Raw genomic sequence first — 14,408 nt, 5'->3', positions numbered from 1 at the left:
GTGAAGCACCTATTTAAATTGTTTTATTGGGAGACTGTAAATGAAATGACAAGGGGCTTCATAAAATATAAATATTTTATATATAAAATATAACCATCTAGATGTACTTTTTTGAGATCTAAGTACATCATGATGTTTGATGTGATAAAATAAGAACTAACACTGATTGAGCCTTTACTATGAATGGACCATTGTGTTAAACATTTTACTCATATTGGCTTAGTTAATCCTCATCAAAACATTTCTCATAGTTATTTATCATTTGCATGGCTCAGAGAGTAGGCGGAGGTGGATCCAGGAAATAAAGGATTTGATCCAGGCCGAAAAGCTTCTGAGCCCAGGAGTTTAGCCACCATGCCCAGCTTCCTTTCTTGTTTAGTGATGACCTTTCTGGAGGTTTTCATTCAGAAAGTGACTTGTGAGAATTCAGAAACATATTCATACATTTGTGGTCAGTTACAAAAGCACTACTGCAGTTCACTGGGGAAAGGCGAGCTTCTTCACTAAACAGTGCTGAGTCAACTAGATACTCCTATAAGAAACCATAGATATTGAGTCCTGTCTTGCACCATTGTCAGATAGTTAATTCAAGAGGGAGTGAGGGGAAAAAAAAAAAAAAGATGGAGTGTAGATTTAGAAAAAAGGAGAAAAGAAACCTTAAAGCCAACAGTAGAAGAACAAAATATTTCTTCCTCCCTCCCCCACCTAGAGTACTCCAACTTCAGCTTTCTGGCTGATTGGATCTGCGGTGGGGGGTGCATGTGGGTCAATACTCCTGATCAGTGATGTCTGGATTTCTTTTTTTCCAGGAAAATTTGGCACTGGGATTCAGTCCTATTTCTCATTCTTGCGGTTTCTGGTGTTGCTGAATTTGGTGATATTTCTGATCATCTTTATGCTGGTTTTGCTCCCAGTCTTGCTCACCAAATACAACATCACCAACAGCACCTTTGTGCTCATTCCATCCAAAGACACGGGTGAGTCTAAGACCTGGTTTGCTGTGAAAATGTTCTTGTCACTGTGTACCTAATCTGCAATGCTTCTTTCCTCGGGAATCTTTATATTCTAAGTTGTGGGTACTTGTATTAGAATGGGCTCAGTTTGCTGCCCAAGCAAATGACCCCATAACTCTCAGCACCTATTAACCACAAAAAGTTCTTTCTCACTCATGGTATGTGTCCATCACTGTTTGGTGGTAGCTTTGTTCCATGTTGTCCTCACTCTGGAGCCCAAGCTGATGGAGCAGCCTCTCCCTGGACTATTGACAGTCACTATGTCCAAAGGAAAAAGAGCCATGGCAAGCATGCTAGCTTCTAAAGCTCCTGTCTGGAGATGGCACCTGTCATTTCTGTCACACCTCAATACTCCAAGCAAGTCACCTTGGCCACTCTTGATTTCACCAACACATTTGTGGGGAGCCCTGTGGGCTAGGAAAGTGGAATATATAGCAAACATGATATAACCTACTCTAGTAACTTTACTTTGAGACTTTTATTTCTGATAATGGTGACATTTATCTTCCACCAGTCATGTGCCAGACATTATGGCAAGTGCTGCACCTGTGTTTTCTTACTGAGTTCTCAAGATAGATCACAACTTTTGGTCATCCTATGTATTCAAATAGGGAACGTTTTTGTTATTCTACAAACATTTATTGAATCCCCTCTAGGTATCAAGCTCTATGCTAAGGGTCAGAAGTAAGTGAGCTGAATCAGAGCCTGATTTATGTTAGAATTATAAAATGGCAGAACTGGAATTGCCTTTGGAGGAACTGGCTCAACTTTTTTTAACAAAGGGGAGGCTAAGGCCTACAGGAGAAGTGGTATATTGAGTTAATTTCCTCAGTGTATCCCTCTCCTGTAATTGTGACCTTATAGGGCCTCCCACTGTAAGCAGAGAATACTTTCTGCCTCATTGGTATTGCACTTGGCCATGTGGCTTGTTTTGTCCAGTGGAGTATTTGCTTGAAATGACTTGTGTGGTTGGCCTGCCTATGAGAAGAGCATCACCCAGATAACCATTGCCTCAACCTGGGCCCCAGAATAAAGTCATATGGTGCAGACCTGAGCCCAATTGGAAGCCTGGAGTCCATCCTAGCTCAGCCTAAATCAGCTCAATGAACTGAAACACAGCTCCATGAATGAGAAAATAAATGTTTGGTATGTTCAGTTACTGAGACTTTGCAGTTATTTGTTACACAGCAATAGCTCACTGATACAGAAAAAGTGAATTAGCTGTTTAAGGATACAATAGTGTCACTAAAATTGGTATGCAAATAATTTATTGGTTATTTATGCATGTATAAATATATAGGCTGTTTTAATGAACCTGTATGTTTATTTACCCACATGTAGAGATCTTTTAAAATTGGATGTGCTTACAGTGGAATCACAGTTTTATCAATCACATATTCCAAAGCATGTGCAAACATGAACCTGAAACCACAACATACCAATACAAACAGAAAACACATGCTATTAAGTTGACCCACATACAGAATGAATAGAAAAAGACATATATCCATAGATGTGTAGGGAAGATAGTGAGAGGAGAAAATCCTGCCTTACTTGGTGGATTGTGGTTTGCATGACAAATAGAAAACCACAAATTCACAAACACATCCATACATAATTTGATGTGACATCTCTTAATGTATATGCATGTGCATGCATATTTACACAAACTTTGATAGACAAGTTACAGAAACTGTACAACTGTTTTCTACTGATGTTCTTCTTTTTGTTTTTTACAGATGTTCAATGCACAGTATATCCAATAAGTAGCTCTGGACTCATTTACTTTTATAGTTATGTCATAGACTTGCTCTCTGGCACTGTAAGTATTTAATTCTGTATTTGTACCCTTAATAGACTGAACATGGGGTAATTTAAAGGTCAGATTCCTGAATGTCTGCATTTAGAGCCAGACACAAGAGTTGACCCAAGTACTAACTAGAAAAAGAAACAAGCTTTGCAGTGACTTCAACAGCAAGGATAATGTTCACCCACTTTCTGCTAAAATATGCAGGAACTAGATTTTATTGCTTTCAGCCACTGGCCTTTTCTTAGTGCTGCCACCTTCATATTGACTTGCCTCAAATACTGAGTTTTCCCAAAGAAAGAAGTTTCAGTGAAAATAAACCCAGATAGAATTATTTAATTTCTCAAACATTATAAAACATTACATTTTGGGGTCCCAGACCACCTGGATGAAAGCCATGACTCTTCCTCCCAGAAATCACACACAAAGATATGAGTCATGCATACATGTGCCCGTGTGTGTGTGTGTGCACACACCACATTTATACATGTTCTTATACATTACTTGAAATTCAAAGTCTGTTTATCTCTAGGTTTTGAGCCCTTGCTCCAAATTGGAACTAAGCTTATCCTTCCTACAGTAATTCCAAAGGTTTTTTATCTTCTTTCTTCTAAAAATTAATTTTGGGTGTGTGCTTCCATTTGCTTATCCCACGTTTTTTCAGGAAATAAGATGTAGCTATGAAAAGTGGCCATCTCTGCCTCCTAGACCAGGATTTCTCAACCTCAGCATTATTGATGTTTGGGATCCAATACTTCTTCATTGTGGGGACTGTCCTGTACACTGGAGGAAGTTTAGCAGCCCCCCTGGCCTCTAGATGCCAGTAGCAGCCATAGTTGTGACAATCAAAAATGTCTCCAGACATTGCAGATATTTCCTGGGGAACAGAATTGCCTCTGGTTAGGAACCACTCCTTTAGGGGCACCTGGGTAGCTCAGTGGTTGAGCATCTGCCTTTGGCTCCAGTTGTGATCCCAGGGTCCTGGGATCGAATCCTGCTTTGGGCTTCCCACAGGAAGCCTGCTTCTCCCTCTACCTATGGGGGTTAGCCTTTCTCTCTGTGTCTCTCACGAATAAATAAAATCTTTAAAAATAAATAAATAAGTAAATAAAATAAAATAAAATTCCCACTATGCAAAAGAAGAAATGGAAGCTATATAGAACATGTGAGGAGGAAAGAAATTCAGTGACTAACCCAAGGTCATTAGTGAAAGCAAAGGGGGATCAGATTCCCAGAACTGCTGTTAGCCTCATTTCTGTAGATGATATCCCACAAAAAAAGTTTTTCTTTGTGGCTCTCCACACACCATAACCTCCTTCCTTAGAGGAAAAATTGTAGAACACTTAGATGCATTTGGTCATAAATGGTCCCTAAATTATATGTTTTGAGAGAAGACTTGGCCAGAGAGATTAAACAGTGGCTTGCTGGGGCACCTGGGTGGCTCAGTCAGTAAGCATCTGTCTTTGGCTCAGGTCATGATCCTGGGGCCCTGGGATCAAGCCCCACATCAGGCTCCCTGATCAGTGGGGAGTATACTACTCTCTCTGCCTCTGCCCTCCCCCTGCTTGTGCTCTCTCTCATGTACTCTCTGTCTTTGTCATTAATTAATTAATTAATATCTTTAGACACTAGCTTGTCTTTGCTGAAAAGAGTTGAGCTCATGATCAAATCAGAAGGATTATTTTCTAGGCCCACTGGATCTTTGCCCTATAATCTTAGCCTATAATGTTACATTACTTTGAGGTTGATATTGATGACAGCCCTAATACCAACCTGGGGCAATTTAAAACAGGTTTCACATAGTTGGGCAAGTTTTTATAGCCTGTGTGTCCAGCTTTTTTTTTTTTTTTTGTGTCCAGCTTTCAGAAGCATTAAAGGTGGAGTCTACTGTTTCTACATTTTGTTCTAATAAAATATTTGCTTAAATACTCAATATAAGAATACATGGTTATCATAAAAAATACAGAATTTGTAGAGTGAAAAATGGAAGTAACTCCAATCTTAGAATAATTTCATCACCTCAAAAAGAAATATTCTACCCTTTAGGTATCCCCTGCCAATCCTCCTAACCTGCCCTGAGCAACCATGATCTATATACGTGGTCTGGTACATGGTCTTTTGTCTCTGTCTTCTTTCACTTAGTGAGTTTTTAAAGGTTCATCCATATTGTAACAGTCTTTCATTCCCTGTCCCCGCCAAATAAGATTCCATTGTGCAGATATACTGCATTTTGTTTATCCATTCACGATAGACATTTGGGTTGTTTACACCTGTTCTTTTTTAAGATTTAATTTTTAAAAATTTATTTATGAGAGAGGCAGAGACATAGGCAGAGGGAGAAGCAGGCTCCCTGTGGAGAGCCTGATGGGGGCCTGGATTCCAGGACCCCAGGATCATGACCTGAGCCAAAAGCAGAGTCAACCACTGAGCACCCTCCCCCACCCCAGCATCTCTGTTTACACCTTTTTAGGTATTATGAATAATATTGCCCTGAACATTCATGTGTGAGTTTTTGTTGGGGGCATATCCTTTTAATTCTTTGGGGGCATACATCTAGGAGTGGAATCACTAGGTCAAATGGTAACCCTGTATGTAACATTTTAAGGAACTGCCAGACTTTTCCAAAGTGGCTGCACCATTTTATATTCTCATCTGCAGTGTATGAGGATTATGGCATCTCCACATTCTTACCAACACTTGGTATTCACCTGACTTTTTGATGATAGCCACCTAGTTTGTGAAGTAGAATCTCTTTGTGGGTTTTTGTTGTTGTTTGTTTGTTTGTTTGTTTTTAATTCATGAGAGACACAGAGAGAGGCAGATACACAGGCAGAGGGAGAAGCAGGCTCCCTACAGGGAACCTGACGTGGGACTCGATCCCGGCACCCCAGGATCATGCCCCGTGCTGAAGGCAGACATCCAACTGCTGAGCCACCCAGGCGTCCCTCTTTTCACTTCTTTTTAAAGATTTTATTTATTATTTACTTATTTATTGCCTGAGCGGGGGCAGGGAGGAGTGGAGGAGTTGAAGGAGAGGGAATGAATCCCAAGCCAGCTCTACACTTAGCACAGAGCCTGATGCAGGGCTCAATCCCTTACCCTGAGATCATGACCTGATTCAAACTCAAGAGTTGGGTGCTTAACCAGCTGAGCCACCCAGGCGCCTTATCTTTTCACTTTCTTGATAGTGTCCTTTGAAGCACAGAAGTTTTTAATTTTGTTGAAGCTGTATTTATTTTTTCTTTCATTGCTTGGGCTTTTGGTGTCATATCTAAAAATTCATTGACAGATTCAAGGTCACAAAGACTTTAGACCTCTGTTTTCTCTGTTAGTCCTCTTTTCTAGTTTTAGCTCTTGTACTTAAGTCTTTAATCCAAAAGTTGATTTTTATATATGGGATAAAGTAGGGGTTCAACTTCTTTTTCTTCCTTTTTCTCTTTCTCTTTCCTTCTCTCTCTCTCTCTCTCTCTCTTTTTTTGTGTGCACAATCCAGTTGTCTCAGCACCATTTCTTGAAAAAACTATTCTTTCCTTTATCAAAAATCATTGACCATAGATGTATAGTTTCATTTTTTGCCTCAATTCTATTCCATTGATCTACGTGTCTATTCTTCTTCTTCTTTTTTTTTTTAAGATTTATTTATCTGAGAGAGAGAAAGAGCATGAGTGGGAGGGGCAGAAGGAGAGAGAATCTCAAATAGACTCTGCACTGAGCTGGATGTGGGGGCTCAGTCTCAGGACCATAAGATCATGACCTGAACCAAAATCTAGAGTTGGGTGCTTAACTGACTGTGGCACCTTGACAACCTTTTACGTGTCTGTACTTATGTTAATACCACAGACTCCTGACTACTGTTATTTTATAGTAAGTTTTGAAATTGAGATGTGTGAGTCTCCCAACTTTATTATTCTTTTTCAAGATTGTCCAGACTATTCTAGGTCCCTCACAATTCAATGTTAATTTTAGGATTAGCTGGTAAAGTACTACAAAGAAGCCACTGGAGATTCTGATAGGGATGTGTTGAATCTGTAGATCAATTTGGAGATTGCCATGGATCTCCTGATCCATGAACAGAGAATGTTTTCCATTTATTTAGATCTTCAAGCTTTTAGACAATATTTTATAGTCTTAAGAATATAAGATTTACACTTCATTTGTTAAATCCATTCCTAAGTATGTTACCCTTTCTGCTGTTTTGCATATGGAGTTGTTTTCTTAATTTCATTTTCAGATCATACAACTCTGTATTTTTAATGCTCAGGTTTTATAGATGCTTTGTTCCCCAAGCACTAACTGAGCACTCCTTGTGACCCTGAGATTGTTTTGGTATCTAGAAATTCAGGGATGAACTGGCATGTGAGTTCCTCGAGGCAGAGACTGATCTGGTTCCCCGCAGTGAACTCACCAGTCTGACCTCATTGCCCTTGGCTTTGTTTCAGGGTTTCTTGGAGGAGACCTGCCTCTTTTATGGACATTATACCATTGATGGGGTGAAATTTCAGAACTTCACATATGATCTGCCCCTGGCTTATTTGTTAAGCACAATTGCCTACTTGGCCCTGAGCCTTCTTTGGATAGTGAAAAGGTAAAATTTATCAGGTCATTGTATTCTTTTTGAATTACCCTTGATGGCTGGGGGTTGGAGGTCCATGGACCTTGGGAGCCATTGCCCAAAAGGTAAGCAGAGTCCAAGAGTGGGCTATAGTAAGAAAGGTATGTGAATATGTTGTGGGCTGAGGAGACCTGGAGGAAACAGAGGCAAGATTTGGGAGCTGAAGCAGTACCTCGGGGTTCTTCAGTCAATCATTATTGCATGTATTTGCCAGTGCTGTATTAACCTTATCTTTGATCTGATGTGGATACTAATCAGGTCTCTACTGGGTTATAAGTGGCAGAAACCCAACTGTGACTAACTGGGGTAAAGGGGATTTGAGAGAACCAAGGAAGGGAGGACACTCCAAATTACAGGAAGATTAAGGATATAGGTATACATTTTCCAAACAGTCAAAAGCAAGGGCTCCTTCATCTCTGATTCTCCTGATGGCAGCTTCCAAGGTCACAGGTTCAGAAATCCTTTTGAAGAGACTTGTTGGCTCTGCATCTTCCAGGTACCCAACCCTAACCCTTCAACTAAAGCCAGTAAGTCATCATATGAAAACTTTGTATTTCCATGGTAGGCAAGTGGTTTAGTGGGAGATGCCAATTCCCAAGAAAGGAATAGTGAGGAATATGAAAATTGCATTTTTAAAATTTTTATTCAAATTTTAGTCAGTTAATATATGGTACAATATTGGTTTCAGGAGTAGAATTCAGTGATTCATCACTTTTTAAAAAATATTTTTTTTTTTATTTATTTTTTTTTTTATTTATTTATGATAGTCACAGAGAGAGAAAGACAGAGAGGCAGAGACATAGGCAGATGGAGAAGCAGGCTCCATGCACCGGGAGCCCGACGTGGGATTCGATCCCGGGTCTCCAGGATCGCGCCCTGGGCCAAAGGCAGGCGCCAAACCGCTGCGCCACCCAGGGATCCCCTTAAAAAATATTTTATTTATTTATTCATGAGAGACACAGAGAGAGGGGCAGAGACATAGGCAGAGGGAGAAGCACGCTCCTTGTGGGGACCCCAGGCATCCCTGATTCATCACTTTTAATTAATTAACTATTATCAATTAATTAAACAAACAACTATTCTAAAAAGATGACAGCACAAACACAATAGAAGATGTGTATCTTTCTTGTATGAAGTTCTGAATAGGGACACGGGTTAGGGGGGTAGACTCCTCAGTCATTCTGGATCTCAGGTTTACAAAGTTCAACCATCTTCAGCATGTAGTTGGAAGGGCTGGAAGGGGAAACAACCACAGAGGAGTATCACATGGAAGGTCTCTATGGGCTAGGCGTGGAAGTGATGCACCTCACTCACATTCCATTGGCTACAGCTTATTCACAGAACATGGCTAACTGCAAAGGAAGCTGGGAAGTATTCCTGGCTAGCAATTACTTCCTAGCACTAACATTATACTACAGAAGGAGAACCACAGGTTTTTAATGGACAGCTTGCTATCTCTACCCCAACCATGTTGCCTGGCGGGCAGGGTCATGGTTGGGCACCTCTCTTACTTCACCATCTATTTGAGAGTATAGGTGTTATAAGCCACGAGGCTGCGAAGCTCCTTATCACAGGCATAGAAGGGACCAGGATTTTAAGGATTGAGTTTGCCCTCCATGGAGGCTAGAGTTTCACCTTAGAGAAAGCTCCAGAGCCCAGCTGGGCATTCGTACCCTGAGTTGGTATCTGTGAGATGAAAATTAAGTGATGTGTGTCTATCACCTGGTGAAATGGGCAGCACATTGATGCAAACAAGCAGTGGCTCATTTTGGGAGCAGAGAGATGCTTGGTAAAGAAATGTCAGTTGATTGGGGTCTGGCTTTGCCACTCTATGATTATGACAGGGACAGACCCAGTGTCTGCTTGTGGTTTAGACAATTTGGAGGGGCCTTCTTTAAGATGAAGATTACAAAAATATCTTGTATAAATTCTGAAAAAATAAAATAGAGTACCAAATGAACACATTGATGGAGGCTCTCACAGGGCCTTGGAAGGTGCCCTGCAGAAGTAATCAGCTTTATTAGTCAAATAGTGAGTCCACCTCTAGACCTTGCTCAGGCTCCTCACTTCAGGGCTGTAATTGCTTCCTGGGGAAGATTGGAGGGAGGCCTGGATATAATGTAATGGGGAAAGGCCTATCCCTCGATGAGGAAGTGCTGTAAGTGGCAAAGAATATGGACTTTGGAGTCCAGAGACCATGCATGGTTCTCACACCACTTTTCCTCTGTGAGCCTTATTTTCTTCACCTGTGAAACGTGCACAATGGAAGGGTTACTAGGAGGGTTAAGTGAAGCAAGGTAGGTAAAGAATTCGGTACTGGGCTGGCACCCTCCAGACATTTATTGAATTAAAATTATCATCATTATCATCATCAAATGAGCCCTGCTTCTGCCAATAACTCTGGATCTGGGGAAATAATTTTTCCCTTCTCTGTATCTCTAAACTTCTTATCTGTAAACTACAGTTTTGGTGTAAATCAGAGGTTATCAACTGGGATAGGACCTCAGAATCACCATGGAGCTTTATAAAATAATGTATTTCTGGGCCCCATGTAAGACCTACCGAATTAAGAATCTCAGAGTCTGAAACCATCTGGGAGTCTGCATTTTGGAAGAGCATTCCAGGTGGTTCTAATATAAATTTTTTTGCTGTGACCTTTTGGCAGAATGATCATTGTAATTCCTTACACTTCTGTGGTCTTCACAATGTACTAGCAAATCCTAAAAAATACCATTTCATTTCCACAGTGTGTGACGTATGATGTTTTCATATCATCAAATGCTAGGGTGTATTTTTTCCGGGAAAGCGTTTGAATAAATTAAAATTACAAAGTGTGAAACAGAGTGGAATCTGACCTGAACATGTGCTCACTAAATATTTGGATATTTTACTATTTAAGTCATTCATTCATTTATCCCTAGGTTGGATGGTGGTCATATTACAGTCCAGGCACTCCAGATATAAAAGTGGCAACACATCCAGTGTACCTGCCCTCAAGGAATTTAAAATTAAGTCAGGTTAAGGGGCTACAAGCAGTAAACACGTAATGATTATAGATTAGGTGCATTGCTGTGAAGAAAATAGACTAACCTGCAGTGGGGTCACACCTTTAGAGAGGGTGATGAGGTGTTTTTGGAAGGGATATTTAAGTCGAAACCTGAATGATAGGAAAGAAGCAGCCATGGGAGGATGCAGGGGAAGAAGTGTCCCAGGAGTGGGTGGAGGGTCCTATAAGTGCAAAGGTCCTGGGGCCAGAGAAGTTTGTGCATATAAGAAAGGAAGAAAAGCCATGGTAGTTACAGCAGAATGGCCACATGGGAGGAAAGATGGCATAGTACAGGATCTCTAGGCTGTGTTAAAGAGTTTGGATTTTATTCCAGCTGTGAGAGAAGCCCTCAAATAGATGAAAGGAAATGATCTTCAACAATGAGCTACCTGGTGAGCTGCCACGCATGTATAGCATGGTCCAAAACTTGTCCCTGTCAAAATGAGTGGAAAAGACAGCCAGGCTTAACTTTTTTATTGTAAACAAAGCCAATGGCCTGTATTTCCATTGTTGTTCTTATAAGAAGGGTAATGGTGTTTTGGGGTTCAGGTCAGTGGAAGGGTTCAAAATCAACCTGATCCGGAGTGAGGAACACTTCCAGAGTTACTGCAACAAGATCTTTGCCGGCTGGGACTTCTGCATCACCAACCGCAGCATGGCAGATCTGAAGCACAGCAGCCTGCGGTATGAGCTCCGAGTGAGTGCTCCTGGGCTTTCTCTTGGTGGGTTCCTTGCCAGCAAAGTTGTGCCTTGGAAAGCAGGAGGAGGGGGGTGGATTGCAGCTTGCAGAGGAGCTAGGGGGTCAGGGGCAGGCGGTCACCAGTGCTTAGCAAGTTTCCCGTGTCATTTTCAAGAACTTTCCATGCAGAACAGCTCCCCAGAGCTGGTGGACTGGGGTTGGAGGGGAGGTGGATTGGGGATTGGAAGGGACAAGAGCGGGTGGGAGGAGATGATGTCTTCCCTCCTTCCCCCACCACCTTATCCTGTTAGTTTTCCACTTGATGAGAATCTGTCATGCATCACTTACACCAGGAGAAACAGAACTAAGGTGGAGTGGAGAGAATGGGAAAAAAGTGCAAGAGAATTTCCAGAGTCGTAAGGGGAGAAAGAGGAAGAAGTAGGATCTTGACCAAACCCACCAAGAAAAGGAGGGGACAGTCATAACAAAAGCGTAATAAAGTGAGATGGAAGGTATCAAACCCAATGTATTATTTGTTTAAAAGGAATGAGACACATACTACCTATAAGTAATGCCATGAATAGGTTATGCTTCTTTTTTCACATTTATTGCAAAGTCTAACTGCAGCCTTTTTTTTTTTTTTTTTTAAGATTTTGTTTATTTGAGAGAGAGAGAGCATGCAGAGCACGAGTTCTGGGAGGGGCAAAGAGAGAGGGAGAAGTAGACTCCCGGCTGAGCAGGGAGCCTGACTGAGGGCCCTAGCCCAGGACCCTGAGATCATGACCTGACCAAAGGAAGACCTTAATAGACCGAGCCACAGGTGCCCCTACCTGTGGTCTTAGATAGGAGGCCCTACCTTGACGTAGACCCCTAGTAGACGTGAAAGCTAGTTGGGCTTGGTCTGGGGAGATGCCTGGGCAGAGGTATCTTCTCTTAACAGGAAGGTGTTAGAGATGGATGGATGGGGTATGACAAAGATCACAGATTCCACCCCTGAATATCCCTTCATCCCGTGCTCACGGATGAGTTTTCTTTGGCCCTCAGGCAGACCTGGAGGAAGAAAGAATACGGCAAAAGATAGCAGAAAGGACATCAGAAGAGACGATACGGATTTACTCTTTGAGGCTGTTTTTGAACTGTATCGTTCTGGCTGTTTTGGCGGCATGCTTTTATGCAATCTATAGAGCAACAATATTCTCACAAGAGCACATGAAAAAAGTGAGTCCTCTGTGAAAGTAGTTTAACTTTTACTCTGGTTGGACATTAGGTTTGCCAAGTGTATTACAAGCCTCTGAGGTAGAGACCATCATCATTTCTGTTTTATACACAAGGATTTCTGGTTGCTGTGACAGAGAACTGAAAATCAGAGGTGACCAATTTCTACTTGTTTATTTTTTAAAGATTTTGTTTATTTATTTGAGAGAGAGAGTGAGAGAGCATGAGCAACAGAGAGAGGGAGAAGCAGACTCCCCATGGAGCAGGGATCCCAACACAGGGCTCGATCCCAGGACCTTGAGATCATGATTTGAGCCTAAGGCAGATGCTTAACCAACTGAGCCACCCAAGCACCTCCAGTTTCTACTTTTAATAAAAATACAACAGCATCCAAAAAGGGTGTTTGGAATTTCTCTTGGAATCCACAATATTCAAATTCAGATTTGCCTGCTTAGATTTAATCCCCAATTCCACTACTTACTAGTTAGGGCCTCAGTTTACCTAAAATAGCAGTGGTTTTAAAAATCCATATTGGTCTGGTGGCTCTGCTTCATGAAATCAATCATTGGGGAACCCAGGTTCTTTCCATCTTGTGTCTCTGACATCCTTAGGCTACACCCTCTTTTGTATGGTACAAGATGGTTCAACACCTCCACATTCTAGCCAATGGGAAGTAGGTGAGTGGGATGGGAAGGCACACCATTTCCTTCAAGGGCAGGACCTGATGCTTGCACTTGCAATGTCTGCTCATGTCCCTTTGACCAGAATTTTTTTTTTTAAGATTTTATTTATTTATTCATGAGAGACACACAGAGAAAGATGCAGAGACATAGGCAGAGAGAGAAGCAGGCACCATGCAGGGAGCCATATATATATATATATAGTTATATATATATATTTATATATATATAAACTATATATATTTTATATATAAACTTTATATATTTTATATATAAAACCATACATGGTTTTATATATGACCATATATATGGCCAAACAATCCATTACCCTGAAAGAAATAGAGAATGGCTAGTCCAAATCAATGACTACTATGGCCTTGAAAATACTTTAAATTGCCCATTGATACAGACTACGTGGATTTTTTTTTTTAATACTTGACCTTAATTAATCCAATAGAGCTAGTTTTTCTTCCTGTGGTACTGAGTATGGTTCCTCTATTTGAATACCCAAGAAAGGAAATGGCTTATGTTATATTTATTTTATTTAATGTTATGTTTATTTTATTAAAAATTTTTTTTCAGTATTTTATTTATTTATTTATTCATGAGAGAGAGAGAGAGAGAGAGAGAGAGAGAGGGCAGAGACACAGGCAGAGGGAGAAGCAGGCTCCATGTAGGGAGCCCGATGTGGGACTCGATCCCAGGACTCCAGGATCACGCCCTGGGCTGAAGGCAGGCGCTAAACTGCTGGGCCACCCAGGGATCCCCTAAAAAAAATTTTTTTTTTAACAAGTGGGAAAAATTAGAGAGGGTGACAAAACATAAGAGACTCCTAATTCTGGGAAATGAACAAAGGGTAGTGGAAGGGAAGGCAGGCAGGGGGATGGGTAATGGGCACTGAGAAGGGCACTTGATGGGATGAGCACTGGTGTTATACTATATGTTGGCAAATCGAACTTCAATTTAAAAAAATGGAAAAGAAAAAAAAACAAAAATAAAAATAATTTTTTTTTTTTGAGAGACAGAGTGTCAGGGACAGAGGGAGAGGGAGAGAGAGAATCCCAAGCAGACTCCATGCTCAGCATGTAGTCCAACATGGAGCTCCATCTCACGATCCTGAGATCATGACCTGAGCCAAAATCAAAAGTCTGACACTTAACCGACTGAGCCACCCAGGCTTCCCGGAAATGGCTTATGTTTAAGGGCCATGTTGAATGACATATGGGTTTCGTTTTGTTTGTTATCTAAATATGTATAGGTGAGTTCTTTTTTTTTCTTCCAGTTTTATTGAGATAAAATTGACATATATAAGGTGTACAACATGACTTGAGTACATATAGTTAAGTTCTTCCAAGA

The 14,408-nt window shown here is 41.0% G+C and overlaps 1 protein-coding gene across 4 annotated transcripts in view; it reads left to right on the top strand.

Annotated features, from left to right (window-relative positions):
- Positions 1-14,408, top strand: part of TMC7 (transmembrane channel like 7) — a 54,570-nt gene that overhangs the window by 20,254 nt on the left and 19,908 nt on the right. For 2 of the 4 annotated variants that reach the window (XM_055341079.1, XM_055341076.1), the window contains exons 4-8: positions 810-977; positions 2,753-2,835; positions 7,260-7,405; positions 11,028-11,175; positions 12,202-12,375. In XM_055341079.1, the coding sequence (XP_055197054.1) occupies positions 810-977; positions 2,753-2,835; positions 7,260-7,405; positions 11,028-11,175; positions 12,202-12,375 (719 nt within the window). Of the gene's footprint in view, positions 1-809; positions 978-2,752; positions 2,836-7,259; positions 7,406-11,027; positions 11,201-12,201; positions 12,376-14,408 lie in introns of all 4 variants that reach the window. The other 2 variants (XM_055341077.1, XM_055341075.1) reach the window with 1 other exon arrangement.

Source organism: Nyctereutes procyonoides, unplaced genomic scaffold (genome assembly GCF_905146905.1).
Source record: "Nyctereutes procyonoides isolate TBG_1078 unplaced genomic scaffold, NYPRO_anot_genome, whole genome shotgun sequence".
In the NCBI taxonomy this organism is placed as follows: Eukaryota; Metazoa; Chordata; class Mammalia; order Carnivora; family Canidae; genus Nyctereutes; species Nyctereutes procyonoides.
Note: the sequence above shows the minus strand (reverse complement) of the source record. Positions and strands in the feature narration are given on the sequence as shown.